The sequence below is a fragment of the Megalops cyprinoides genome, chromosome 10, assembly GCF_013368585.1.
Source record: "Megalops cyprinoides isolate fMegCyp1 chromosome 10, fMegCyp1.pri, whole genome shotgun sequence".
Taxonomy (NCBI): domain Eukaryota; kingdom Metazoa; phylum Chordata; class Actinopteri; order Elopiformes; family Megalopidae; genus Megalops; species Megalops cyprinoides.
In genome coordinates, this window is record NC_050592.1 from 717,713 (window position 1) to 730,000 (window position 12,288).

Genomic DNA, 12,288 nt, shown 5'->3' on the forward strand with positions numbered 1-12,288 from the left:
TGCTTGCTAACTTGCTGCTTTCCACATTTCATCCATTCTGAGAAACATCTGAAGACACAGCGCTTCCACACTCACCTGTTCACCTCAGACACTACCACCTATACTGTAAATGTAACTGTACCTGCGGGAGGAGAGTTCAGCTGTTAAAGATGAGTCTTTTTAAGTGATTTTACTGTTTTATTTGATAAGCACATGTTTGATACCATAATAAATGTTGCATTATGTTAATAATTATGACTTGTTTTTGTTTCATATATGTTGCTGGTTTGGATAATTGTTTCTGAAGAATAATTGAGTTATTCACAATTATTTCATAAAAATCATATATTAATTTACATTAACATATGGATATAGATTAATATGGATGTATATTTTTTGTAAATTGAATAAATACTAATGCTGATAGTCCAGCATGAGAGCAGTTGTTGAATGGAAAGAACTGAAATTACTGTAAAAAAAAAAACAATGGAAAGAAAAAAGAAAAAAAGAATCTCGTCTCCATGGCACAGAAAGCTTGTGAAACCAGCCAGTGTTTAAATCCAACTTCCCTAAAAAAGCGCTAAAAAAGCTGTTTGTGCGGCTGTTTGTGCGGCTGCATGCGCTCCTCTCCAACTGGGCTCTCTTCCTGCCGTCTCTCCCATGGCTGCCGAGGGCTGGCTGTTCGGTGCCCTCCTCCTGGGTGAGTCTGCATCCTCCGCCTTCCACCTGCTGCTGGAACGCTTAAATAATATTCACTTTAAATAATGTTCCGATTAAATTCAGAATAAATAATATAATGTTAAATAATATTCAGATTTGCTCTGATGTCTCATGTAAGATCCACATTGATACTTTAAAAATTCCCTTTTTATTACATTCATTCGTTTCATTACATTTTTGTGCTGTTTAAACAAGGTGTGTTGTGTAAGATTAGTGTTAATGGTAATTTACACTGCTGTGTTTTAGCAGAGTAACATCTGAAATGCACAGTAACAGGGTCTCCATACGCTCCTGTAATGCAAACTGCTCTCCATTGTACACTTAAAGTGGGGTTATTAAACACACAGCCAATGCACAGTACATTAGAAATACAACACATAAACTCCATTTAATGTGTCTCAGATATAAAACAGAGAGAGAGTGTGAAATGGATGAGATCAGATCGCGAGAATCAGAAAGAATTTGATACACAGCATGGTTCTCCTGCAGTTCCTCTTTTCCTAAATTAACCATCTTGTGAAACATCACCAGAAAAGTCACATTGTCACAGACGGACAGAGGGGGAGAGAGGGTGAAGCTTTTACATGAGTTCTGCTCATTCTGAGTGCTTTATTTGAACTGTGAAGCCTGAAAAAGCAAATTCAATTTATACCCAGTCAGGATGTAACACCCGTAACGCAATTTTATTTTTAACATGGTGAATATCTGTACAGATATCTTCTCTGAAGCAATTCAGGATGCGAACCTTGTTCAGAGGCATAGCCAGTGTCTCGCCTGAGGTCTGAACCTGCAACCATCTGCTTTCCAGACGCTACATTGTATCAATCTCCATTATATGCCACAATTCATAGTAACTGTCACTCCATCCACATGTGGTATTAAAATCCGCCTTGGGATCGGACTGTGGCCAGATCCAATGAGACTGGACATTTCCGGCCAGGTGAAAATGGAATACAATGCTTTATGATTAGAATGTGATTGGTTCTCGCTGAGCACCTCTGAAGATGGACATTCGGTCCGTGCTGCAGCTCGGTAGAGCCACGGGAAGCACAGAGCTGAACAGTGTCAGCTCCTCACCCTGCTGGATACTGCAGTGCTCACATGTGTGTGTGTGTGTACGATGCAGGGTTGCAGTTGCTAACAGCAGGCTCCAGCGTGTCCCTCCTCATGTGAAAATTGTGGAATAGGACAGAACCCCAGGCCCACAGCCCAGTTGCAGCTGCCAAGGCCTCTGCTGCCGTGCACTGCCATGCAGGTCTGAGCGGCCATTATAATGAGACCAATTAAGTGCTGCTGGTCAGCATGTTACAGGACCGCTACCTCATCTGCACAGAGTGAGGGAAAGAGAGATCCGATCACGACGTTAGCACCAGGTGTAGGATTTTAATAGCGGGCGCAGATGTGGGCTGTGTGGCTGCTCTATCCCACACTGCATTGCACTGGTCTTCCTCCCACCCCAGGCTCCATGGTAACGGGCTGCTCTCCACCCGCACAGGGCTGTGGAGAGAGGCGACGTCTCTCTCCTCCCACATATCCGTCCCGGACAGGGTGCCTGCACTGCTGGGATCCTGTGTGGTCATCCCCTGTTCCTTCCGGCCGGGCCCGCGGGGGGGCGGCCCCGCCCTGTACCAGGTCAGGCTGCACTCCCTGTCCTCCTACCTCCCGCTGAGGCGCACCGTGTTCAGCAGCGAGGCGGGCGGCCAGGTGAGCCGCCAGTTCAGGGGGCGCGCAGCTCTGGCGGGGGACCCCCGGCAGGGGGACTGCTCGGTCAGGATTGAGGGGGTGACGGAGGACGACAGGAGTTACTACGAGGTGGGAGTGAAGGAGCCAGGTGTCTCGGAGTGGAGGAAGTCAAAGAAAGTCTTCCTCAACGTGTCAGGTGAGCTGATCTCAGAACAGTGAGGGGTCAGATGAGCTGATCTCAGAACAGCGAGGGGTCAGGTGAGCTGATCTCAGAACAGCGAGTGGACAATCATTCTGCCCTGCAACAGTTTCTACCGCTTAGCTTTCCAGTTGATCCAGGTTGGCTGCAAAATAGCCTTCAATCAATTCAAGATGCTAATTGATTTTTTGATAAGCAAGAAAATCTCTTTTCATATCACATGTAAAACAATCTCATTTACATTTAATACGACCATCTCATTAAAATTAAGTGCTGCTCTATTTTACCCTGTATGTCAACCAAGAGACACTATTGTAATAGCTATTTCTCAAATTTGTCTCTGCAGATAACCCCAGTCAGCCCATGATCAGTGATCCTGGGGCAGTTGTTGAGGGGCAGTTAGTCACCCTGAACTGCACCATCAGTAACAGCTGCCCCACCCAGCCCCCCCAGGTCTGGTGGAAGTGGGAGAGAGGGAGACAGGCGAATGAGAGCCGACCCCAGACGCAGGGACCTCCACTCCCCCAGGGGGAGCTTTTGCTGTCCTCCTTCTCCTTCACTGCCTCCTCCCAGGCTCAGCCCAGAGTGAGGTGTGAGGCCAGGTACCAGGGAGGGAGGACCGTGTCCAGCACCAGGGAGCTGCATGTCAGGTGTAGGTGTTCATTACAGACGCACTGCTCCTGACAGGACAGGGGTGGCAGTGCCTTCAGTAAACATCCAGCCTGACTGTAAATATTATCAACAGAGACTCCAGTGAATTCCCAACTACTGCACAACTTATAACTGCATACGTTTCATTTCATAACATACACCTGGTCCCAGAATGCATTGGCTAGATGCAGAGGATTACACGGCATTTTGTGTTGGATAATTACATAATTCCATCTACTATACAACTATACAACACTGTTGATCTTATGTGAAGTTGTGTAGCAAATAGCATGTTTAAGAGTTTTTAGAGAAACCTTTATGGAAACAATATCTTAGTCATTTGTTAGGGATAAGGAGTTGGATTATATGCGCTTTAAAATTGCCACAAATATAATATTGTAAGTATTACATAGGTGCATGGACATTAGGTCATTTTAGCTCAACGCAATCCCTTAGTCCTGATATATGCAAAGTGTAGAATTTGAAGTGCAAATGTCGCTTGAAACTCACGCCTGTGGTGGTGTCGTGGGGAGGTTGGACTAAGCTCACAACATTTTATGAAAGGTGATGATCACCTTTTTACTACAGATGCACAGAAATGCAGGTATAAATGTCAGCACGTGAGTGATGCTCCCATCAACACTGCACCTTTTCTGCTGTTTCCCTCAGTCCCTCCGAAAGATGTCGAAGTTCACGTCCATACCCTGTCTGTCCAGGAGGGGGCGAGCGCGCTGCTGTCCTGCTCCTGCAAAGCAGACCCCCCTGCCACCGAGTTCCTGTGGGTTTACAGCCAGCAGGGGGCGGTGTTCCTCCTCCCCCAGCGCTCACACACTGTGCGTCTGTACAACGTCACCCGGGATACCAGAGTGCGCTGCACGGCCCGCAGCCCGATGGGCCAGGCTGACTCCGCCCTCACCGGCATCAGCGTGCAATGTTCGTGTGCGCTACGTGACGCTGATCACGCACCAGGCTGGAGTGCACTCATTCTGGCAAACACGCCTGTCTGCAGTGTCTTTTTATTATTAGACTCCCTCTCACATTCACACAGCTTCAAGCTGTGACGCTCTCGTGCTGTAATATTCTCTCTGAGACCCTGCCTCTAACTCAGTTCAGTACATTCCACTTCAGTTCCGGCCAGTTCAACTCGATTCAACACATCTTGTTTCATTGGCATGACAAAGATTACATTTGACCTGCCAAAGCATATTGAACATGAGAACAAGGGAGGACAATGATTTCTGTTTCTCTCTGTCTTTCTCAGACACTCCTTAAAAAATGCAAGCCTCAATATGTGCGTTCATCCTGTTTAAAGCTTTGAACATTAGCTCTCCACTTCCCTCCCCTCCTCTTCCTCTTCTCTTTGCCCCTCCACCCCCTCTCTCCATCCCCAGACAAGCCCGTCATCTCCCCTCAGTCTTTCTGCCGCTGGGAGGGGCAGGTGGTCTTCTGCTTCTGCGCTGTGGACGCAAACCCCAGAGCCGCCGTTACCTGGAGCGTCAACAGGAGTGTCCCGCCAGACAGCTACAACACCTCTGCCTCCGTTTCCCCTGGAAACGGCACGCTGTCCGCCACGCTCAGAGGGGATATGGAGCTGGTGCTGAGCGTGACCTGCTACGCCAACAACGCACTGGGAAATGACTCCTCCACACTGCTGTACACCCTCAATGGTGAGCCAGTCACTGCACTGATCTGAGGTCAGTCTGGGAAATGACTCCTCCGCACTGCTGTACGCCCTCAATGATGAGCCAGACACTGCACTGATCTGAGGTCAGTCTGGGAAATGACTCCTCCACACTGCTGTACACCCTCAATGGTGAGCCAGTCACTGCACTGATCTGAGGTCAGTCTGGGAAATGACTCCTCCACACTGCTGTACACCCTCAATGGTGAGCCAGACACTGCACTGCCAGTCACTGCACTGATCTGAGGTCAGCCAGAGTCTAATCACCATCAGCACTGCTGAGCAGAAAACTAGATGCCTTTCAAGCTGTCCATGATGCTCATAATACAGTTTCTGTTCACAGGTGTGTGCTGTGCTGTGTGTAATGGTGTAATGGTGTGTGCTGTGCTGTGTGTAACGGTGTGTTGTGCTGTGTGTAATGGTGTAATGGTGTGTGCTGTGCTGTGTGTAATGGTGTAATGCTGTGTGCTGTGCTGTGTGTAACGGTGTAATGCTGTGTGCTGTGCTGTGTGTAACGGTGTGTTGTGCTGTGCTGTGTGTAATGGTGTAATGGTGTGTGCTGTGCTGTGTGTAACGGTGTGTTGTGCTGTGCTGTGCGTAACGGTGTGTTGTGCTGTGCTGTGTGTAACGGTGTGTTGTGCTGTGCTGTGTGTAACGGTGTAATGGTTTCTGTTCACAGATGCTCTGCTGTGGAAAGTGCTTCCGGCAGCGGGTGCTCTGGCATCTCTCCTCCTCGTCTCAGCCCTGCTGCTCCTCCTCTATCTGTGCCACAGGAAGGCAGGACGGTGTGCATTCAGCTGATTCTCTTTCCTCTCTCATTTGCCCCTCGTTCACTTTTGCGTGTTTGTGAAACATATTAGCACACAAACTGCAAGAGTAATTCTCTTATTCTACTATGATTATAAAATAAGTTCTTTATGTTCTTTATTATTTTAAGAAGAAATATCGTAATACTGAAATAAATGAATGTAGCACTGAAGAAAAAAACAGCTGACTTATGACTTATACAGCAACTTATAAAATGCTTCCTTTGATGAGAAACACTCCAGAAAAAATAATTCTTCTACATTCTACAACAAATAATCTTGTGATGAGAGATATAATGTTATACTATATGGTATATATTATAAAACTATTTTCTACAGTGTGTTTAGGCTTTATTAGAATGATTTCAGCTCTTAATGACTTTCAGTAAAGTACTAATCTTGCTGAAAAAAAAACTAAGAGAATTTTTCTCATCACCAAAGACACCTTCTGAACTGCGGGCCACCCTCCGTGTATCCGGGGAACCTGGGAATCTACCAGGATCGAGCCCCCCTCTACATCAACTGCTCCGAGGTCACCCACATCTACACCAACGGCAGCTACCAGCTCGTCTACCAGAACTGCACACCACTCTTCGTTCGAAACACACAGGTGCAACACTCTGTCTCTAACCAACCTTTCTGAAACTGATGCTAATAGGTCAGAAATGGTCAAATCCATTACTGGAATATTGATACCATGATGGTAACAATGCAAAAGCTGATGCTGAAGCTGACATCATCCATATTGACCTTTGACCTTTGCTGCTGTCTCATTGCGTGATGTGCTTTTCCTCTGTTGTGGGTGCAGCAGCGAGAGGGACGTGTAGCCTGGTCTGACAGACAGCCACGCAGGGCGAGGACAAGACCCGACACTGACACGGAAACACACGTGTACCTGGAGATCATTTAACCTTTGACACTCAGTCCGCACTGATGCAACAGCTCCTGCCATGGGATAAGATCTGATATTTTCTCATATGAGGGAGATGGTATGACCCTGCAGAATACTATGAAAAAAATACCATTCATAGACACTATTACAATGTCGTTGCTGAGTGGTGTCCTCTTCTGGTCCTGGAAATCTGTAGTACTGAGGTGCCACTCAGCCTGAAAATGATCAGCCACCTGGAAAAGCAGGTGACACAGCTTCCTGGCAAATAAATGGAACAGAGCAGGAACAAAGACCTTAAACCTGTGAACTTCCAGTCAAAACCAGACATACAGAAAGCAGTTACACTGTGTCATAGAAGGCTATACTTATGTAAGCGACTTTCAATGGTAATCTGAAGAATATTTTACTTCACATAACCACATGAATATACTGTTCTATAATATTGTGTCAGAATGACAGTACTGTAGTGTTAACTCACATATATTCATATTACCACTGTGACTACAGCACAAATGGCATTCCCATAATAAATACGTGTACATAACTGTGAAAATCTTCAACTTTTATATCAGCTAATGTCAAGTTTGTACATTACCTATGACAACTTTCCTCTGATTTGATTGACTCATAAAATTGCTTTCTTTCTGTTTTCAACTTACACATTCAGAATACAGAAGCTAAATATACAGTATGTCACAGTGTAACAATTTTATATCAGTGTGATACTACTTTTTTTACACATGCATTTGTAATCAAATACATTTAATTGTATGTGTGATGTTTTAAATAATGAACAGTCATTTAGGTCATGCCCATTGCATTCTTGTATTCAAAAGGCTGTGGTAATATACCAATCCATAAATATGCTAAAAAAAAAAGAAAAAAGAAGAGCCATTACACCTCTGCAGTGTACCACACGACAGAAAAACAGTTAACAGATGGAGATTACTTGTAGACAGAGATCAGTTTGTCAGTTTTGTCATTCAAACAAATTAAACATAAATACAGTTTTGTTAATTTGGTGTCGTTGTTATTAAAGTATTGTAATTCTTCCGTCATAAAGGAAGACTTTGGGTTTTATTTTATATTTATTTTATATATGTGTGAATTTGATCTAATAAGACTACAAGTTTCACTACAGATATAAAATGTCCGTTCATGGAATAACCTGGGGGTTTACCAATCCCAATGGACGCTGTAAGAACACATAAAAACAGAGAGGAAGGCAACTGTTGATGAAGAAAGCCATATGCAATGTTTCGTTGCTCTGCTTTAAGTTATTGTCATTCAGCAGACTTTCATCCAGAGCGACACACAGCACATCTCAGAAAGTGGAATGGCAAACAGGACACCAATATTGTTATATATTTCAGAAACAATTCCATTATACAGAATTTTGTTTAACATTGTGGACATTTAATCCTACATTGTATTTTTCTCAAAAATACTTTTCCCCGCACAAACGATGTGCGTCCGCCAGCATCCACTCTACGCACAAATAAGGACGTTCATCGCGACATCCGATAAACTTTGACCCCGGAAGTGTTACACGATTGGCTGTAAAACTTGACAACGAGGAAGTGACATCAAGGGACACGAATTGAGAGGGAGTTTGTGCTGAGAATTCAGTGGAGAGAAATCAAAGCATAACATAACGTTTTACACGAATTACAACAGCCTAGCTGTTAAAAGAAAGATTGTTAGAAAAGTTGTACATTTAAACTAGGCGTTCGGAAATAGAGCGTGTTTGTGGGTGTTGGCAGCTGGCTAGCGAGCTGGTTAGCCTCATTGTTTATTGTGTGGTGAACAGTGCAGCTCGCTTGCATGCATTTAACTGACCATGCTACATAGCTAGCTTGCCAAGCATTATACTCCTCTATAGGCCATGAAGGTTAACCTGGCCATTTGATAACTCTTTGATGTGGTTGTGGCGCATATTTGCGTATTACTTGCAACTTGCAAACGTAATTGTAGTCTAGCTACTTTCCTAGCTAGCTGGTAAACTGGCCGTTGATTTGCAACCCGAATACTTTACTTTCATAGCGGTTGCTATCGCTTTATGTAGCTAGATTGTACTGTAGAGAAACAGTGTTGAGTGGGTAGCTGGCAAGCACAGATATGCCGGAGATTAAACTCAAACACGTCGTGTCCTGCAGCAGCGAGGACAGTGTGAGTACTGCTACCCGGCGAACTATGGTCTTCTAAAAGTTCCAGGTCGAAAATATCGAATGTGCTAACTAAATAACAGATGATGTAGCAAATGTAATAAGGCCGTTATAACTGACAGACTGGCTTTGACAGAAAATTTGATGTTTACCATCATGGGTTTTGTGTGTACATTTTTCCTCAGACTCACAAAGCGGAAAATCTTCTAAGTTCCGACACGTACAGAAAGTGGAAGGCAGCGAGGCCCGGGGAGAAGCAGACCTCTGTCATACTGCAGGTAACTCGGGAGACCTCACTCGCTTCTGCGCCTCCCTCTGGCTCTGGAGAGATGCTGATCACTGTGCGTGATATTCAGTGTCACTGTTGCGAACGTTGCTGACATGTTGTTGTGGTTGTATGACCTGCTGTTTCAGTTTGAGAAAGAGGAGCAGGTTCACAGCATAGACATCGGAAACGAGGGGTCGGCTTTCATCGAGGTGTTAGGGGGGCGCTCCACCGCAGTCAAGGACCAGGACTATGAGGTACATCAACTTCAGCAGCACTCTTCTCTCTCTCTTTCCTTTCTCTCCCTCTGCAGACTCTCATGCTTTCTGCCATTTGACTTTATCAGTTACTGTGTCCATCTGTACTGTATCTATAATTCCTGTGGGGTTTCTGTGTTATTTTTTATTAATGTGCTCAGTTACTAAGGAATTATTAAGGAACGAGGTTGTCTGATTTTTCATAACTTTGTATCTGGACTTCATGGTTTTGATCATGATGTATCTTAAGATTTCTGCGCTGAAAAGGCTGTTCTGAACTGGGATTTGGATTGAATATCCCAGTCAGTGAGATTATACTGAATTGGGTCATGGATTAAGTAACCTAGTCAGACATTTAATAACGATTAAGTAATGCCACTGTTTTTCTGAAAGTGGTGATCGCGAATACTCAGATCCCAAGTATGAATGCCCTTCTCATCCCACTCAGAATGTGGCAGTTGAAAGTGTGGTAGAAATGTGGAAGATCTTTCAGTGGAAAATGCTTACACATATGAAGGATACCACCTTCTGCACCTGTGTCATCACTGTCATCTCTCTGTACCTGTGCTCCAGGTGCTGTTGGTCACCTCCTCCTTCATGTCCCCCTCGGAGAGCCGTAGCGGCACCAACACTAACCGGGTCCGCCTGTTTGGGCCCAGCCAGCTGGTGAAGGCCGCTGCACAGGAGAAGTGGGACCGAGTCAAAATCGTCTGCAGCCAGCCATACAGCAAGGTGTGTGTGTGTGTGTGTGCGTGTTTCTGCACAGCACTACAGGAATATAGGAGTGTGTAAGAGGTGGTGATTGCAGAGAACAGTGTTTAGGCGATGCAGTATTTCTGTGGCTGTCTGCTTGCATTTTCAGACTATTGCATATGGAGTGTCCTTCGTGAAGTTCCACTCTCCTCCAGACAACAGTGACCTGCCCACATCCACCCCCCCAGTAAGTGCAGTGCCCATGGCATGGTGCCCATGGCCACTGAACATATTTAGCTGCTGAAAAGTCATATATATACATATAGAAATTGTTGTCACTAACTGTGAAGTGAAGTCAGTGTGACAGATTGCCCTGCTTGTTGGCTTTGACATTCAGACCTCTACCTAGAAGCATCTCCGGAGCGTGTAACTGTGTTGTGTGTGTAACTGTGCTGTGTGTGTAGCTGTGCAGTGTGTGTAACTGCTGTGTGTAACTGTGCTGTGTGTGTAACTGTGCTGTGTGTGTAACTGCTGTGTGTAACTGTGCTGTGTGTGTAACTGTGCTGTGTGTGTAACTGTGCTGTGTGTGTAGCTGTGCAGTGTGTGTAACTGCTGTGTGTAACTGTGCTGTGTGTGTAACTGTGCTGTGTGTGTAACTGTGCTGTGTGTGTAACTGTGCTGTGTGTGTAGCTGTGCAGTGTGTGTAACTGCTGTGTGTAACTGTGCTGTGTGTGTAACTGTGCTGTGTGTGTAACTGTGCTGTGTGTAACCTCACAGACAGTAAACACTTTGGGAAATATTGAATTTGCATCAAAGTAATCTTTGCAATAATCCTCAATCTCACATTTAACCCCAGTGTCATTTAAAAGTCAAACATGAGGGGAGCCTGTCTCATTTATACCTGTAAGAATATTGTACCACTAGCTAGGTCTGCTTTTCATTGCATCTGTGTCACAAGGCAAGGTAAGGTAAGGTATCTGGTAAGGAGCAGGGCAGCAGTGTGGTGTGGCAGTGTGGAGCAGCAGGGTGGTGTAGCGGTAAGGAGCAGGACAGCAGTGTGGAGCAGCAGTACTCCATAGCCCCTGACCCCCCCCCCCCCCCCCCCCCCTCCCTCCCGTGTGCCCTGGCAGAAGCTCACCAAGCTGGGCCAGTTCCGTGTGAAGGAGGAGGCTCCGCCCGCCGGCCCCAGTCTGCAGCCTGGAAGCCTGTTCTTCAGCAGGGAGAGTGTCTCCAAGCCCAGCACGGCACTCAAAGGTAAAGCAGGCTGTCCTCAGCGTGAGGCTCGGAAAGGCCTGTGTGTCCCGACGCTCAGTGCCGTTAATGTGCCGCTCTGCTCTCTGGTTTTTGGGTGTGTCCTCCTCAGTGTCCCCTCAGAGCGACAGGCTGAGCTATGCAACGGCCGCCCTGCAGTCTGCACCTGCGACCGGACACCCAGCATCTGCACAGGTACCCTCAGCTGTGACTGCCCCTCTCCCTCTCACACACCTGGCCTACAACTGCCTTCCTCTCCCTCTCACACACCTGGCCTACGACTGCCTCCCTCTCCCTCTCACACACCTGGCCTACGACTGCCTCCCTCTCCCTCTCACACACCTGGCCTACGACTGCCTCCCTCTCTCTCACACACACCTGGCCTACGACTGCCTCCCTCTCTCTCATACACACCTGGCCTACGACTGCCTCCCTCTCTCTCACACACCTGGCCTTTCTCTTTCAGTTTCTCTGTGAGTTTGGCTCTCTCTTCTAAAGGTTTGCAATATACACATTCTCTTTCCTTATTGGATTCATTTTCCGTTAACGTTTTGCATGCTTGGCCCTTTCCATTCTGAGCTGCTGTGAACTCTCTGGCACATTGAAATGTTTTTAGACACTGTGAGAGTTGTTCAGTAAGGCTTTGGTGGTGCTGTTGCTGTAACAGAATCACTCTCTCCCTGCTGTGTCTTCCTGCCAGACTGCAGTGAAGAGGAAATTTGAGTTCAGTAAAGAACGCCAGGCTGCGCCAGCTCCTCCCCCTTCCAAAAAACCCAGCCCCCTGGCCTCTCCAGAGCCCAGCGCCAGTACCCCGAAACCTAAAGCCAAGCCCGCACCAACAAGCACCCCCAGTCCTGGCACAGCCAAGGGTGAGTGAGTGGAGGCACTGCATGCATACACACACACACACACAGACACACACAGAGCTCTCTCTCTCACACACACACACACACACACACACACACACACACACACACACAGAGCTCTCTCTCTCTCACACACACACACACACACACACACACACACACACACACACACACACACAG

The 12,288-nt window shown here is 46.4% G+C and overlaps 2 protein-coding genes across 2 annotated transcripts in view; both read left to right on the forward strand.

Annotated features, from left to right (window-relative positions):
* The first annotated feature begins 582 nt into the window (after window positions 1-582).
* Window positions 583-7,131, forward strand: LOC118784622 (Schwann cell myelin protein). The gene is made up of 8 exons (XM_036538948.1): window positions 583-679; window positions 2,195-2,578; window positions 2,928-3,233; window positions 3,902-4,165; window positions 4,624-4,899; window positions 5,593-5,698; window positions 6,161-6,329; window positions 6,528-7,131. The coding sequence occupies exons 1-8, from the start codon at window positions 640-642 to the stop codon at window positions 6,627-6,629; spliced, it is 1,647 nt and encodes a 548-aa protein (XP_036394841.1). The 5' UTR covers window positions 583-639; the 3' UTR covers window positions 6,630-7,131.
* Window positions 7,132-8,244: 1,113 nt separating this feature from the next.
* xrcc1 (X-ray repair complementing defective repair in Chinese hamster cells 1) overlaps window positions 8,245-12,288 on the forward strand; it is a 12,501-nt gene continuing 8,457 nt past the window's right edge. The window contains exons 1-8 of the mRNA XM_036538945.1: window positions 8,245-8,780; window positions 8,962-9,054; window positions 9,191-9,298; window positions 9,872-10,030; window positions 10,161-10,238; window positions 11,122-11,245; window positions 11,355-11,437; window positions 11,943-12,111. Coding sequence (XP_036394838.1) covers window positions 8,730-8,780; window positions 8,962-9,054; window positions 9,191-9,298; window positions 9,872-10,030; window positions 10,161-10,238; window positions 11,122-11,245; window positions 11,355-11,437; window positions 11,943-12,111 — 865 coding nt within the window. The 5' untranslated portion in view covers window positions 8,245-8,729. The remainder of the gene's footprint in view (window positions 8,781-8,961; window positions 9,055-9,190; window positions 9,299-9,871; window positions 10,031-10,160; window positions 10,239-11,121; window positions 11,246-11,354; window positions 11,438-11,942; window positions 12,112-12,288) is intronic.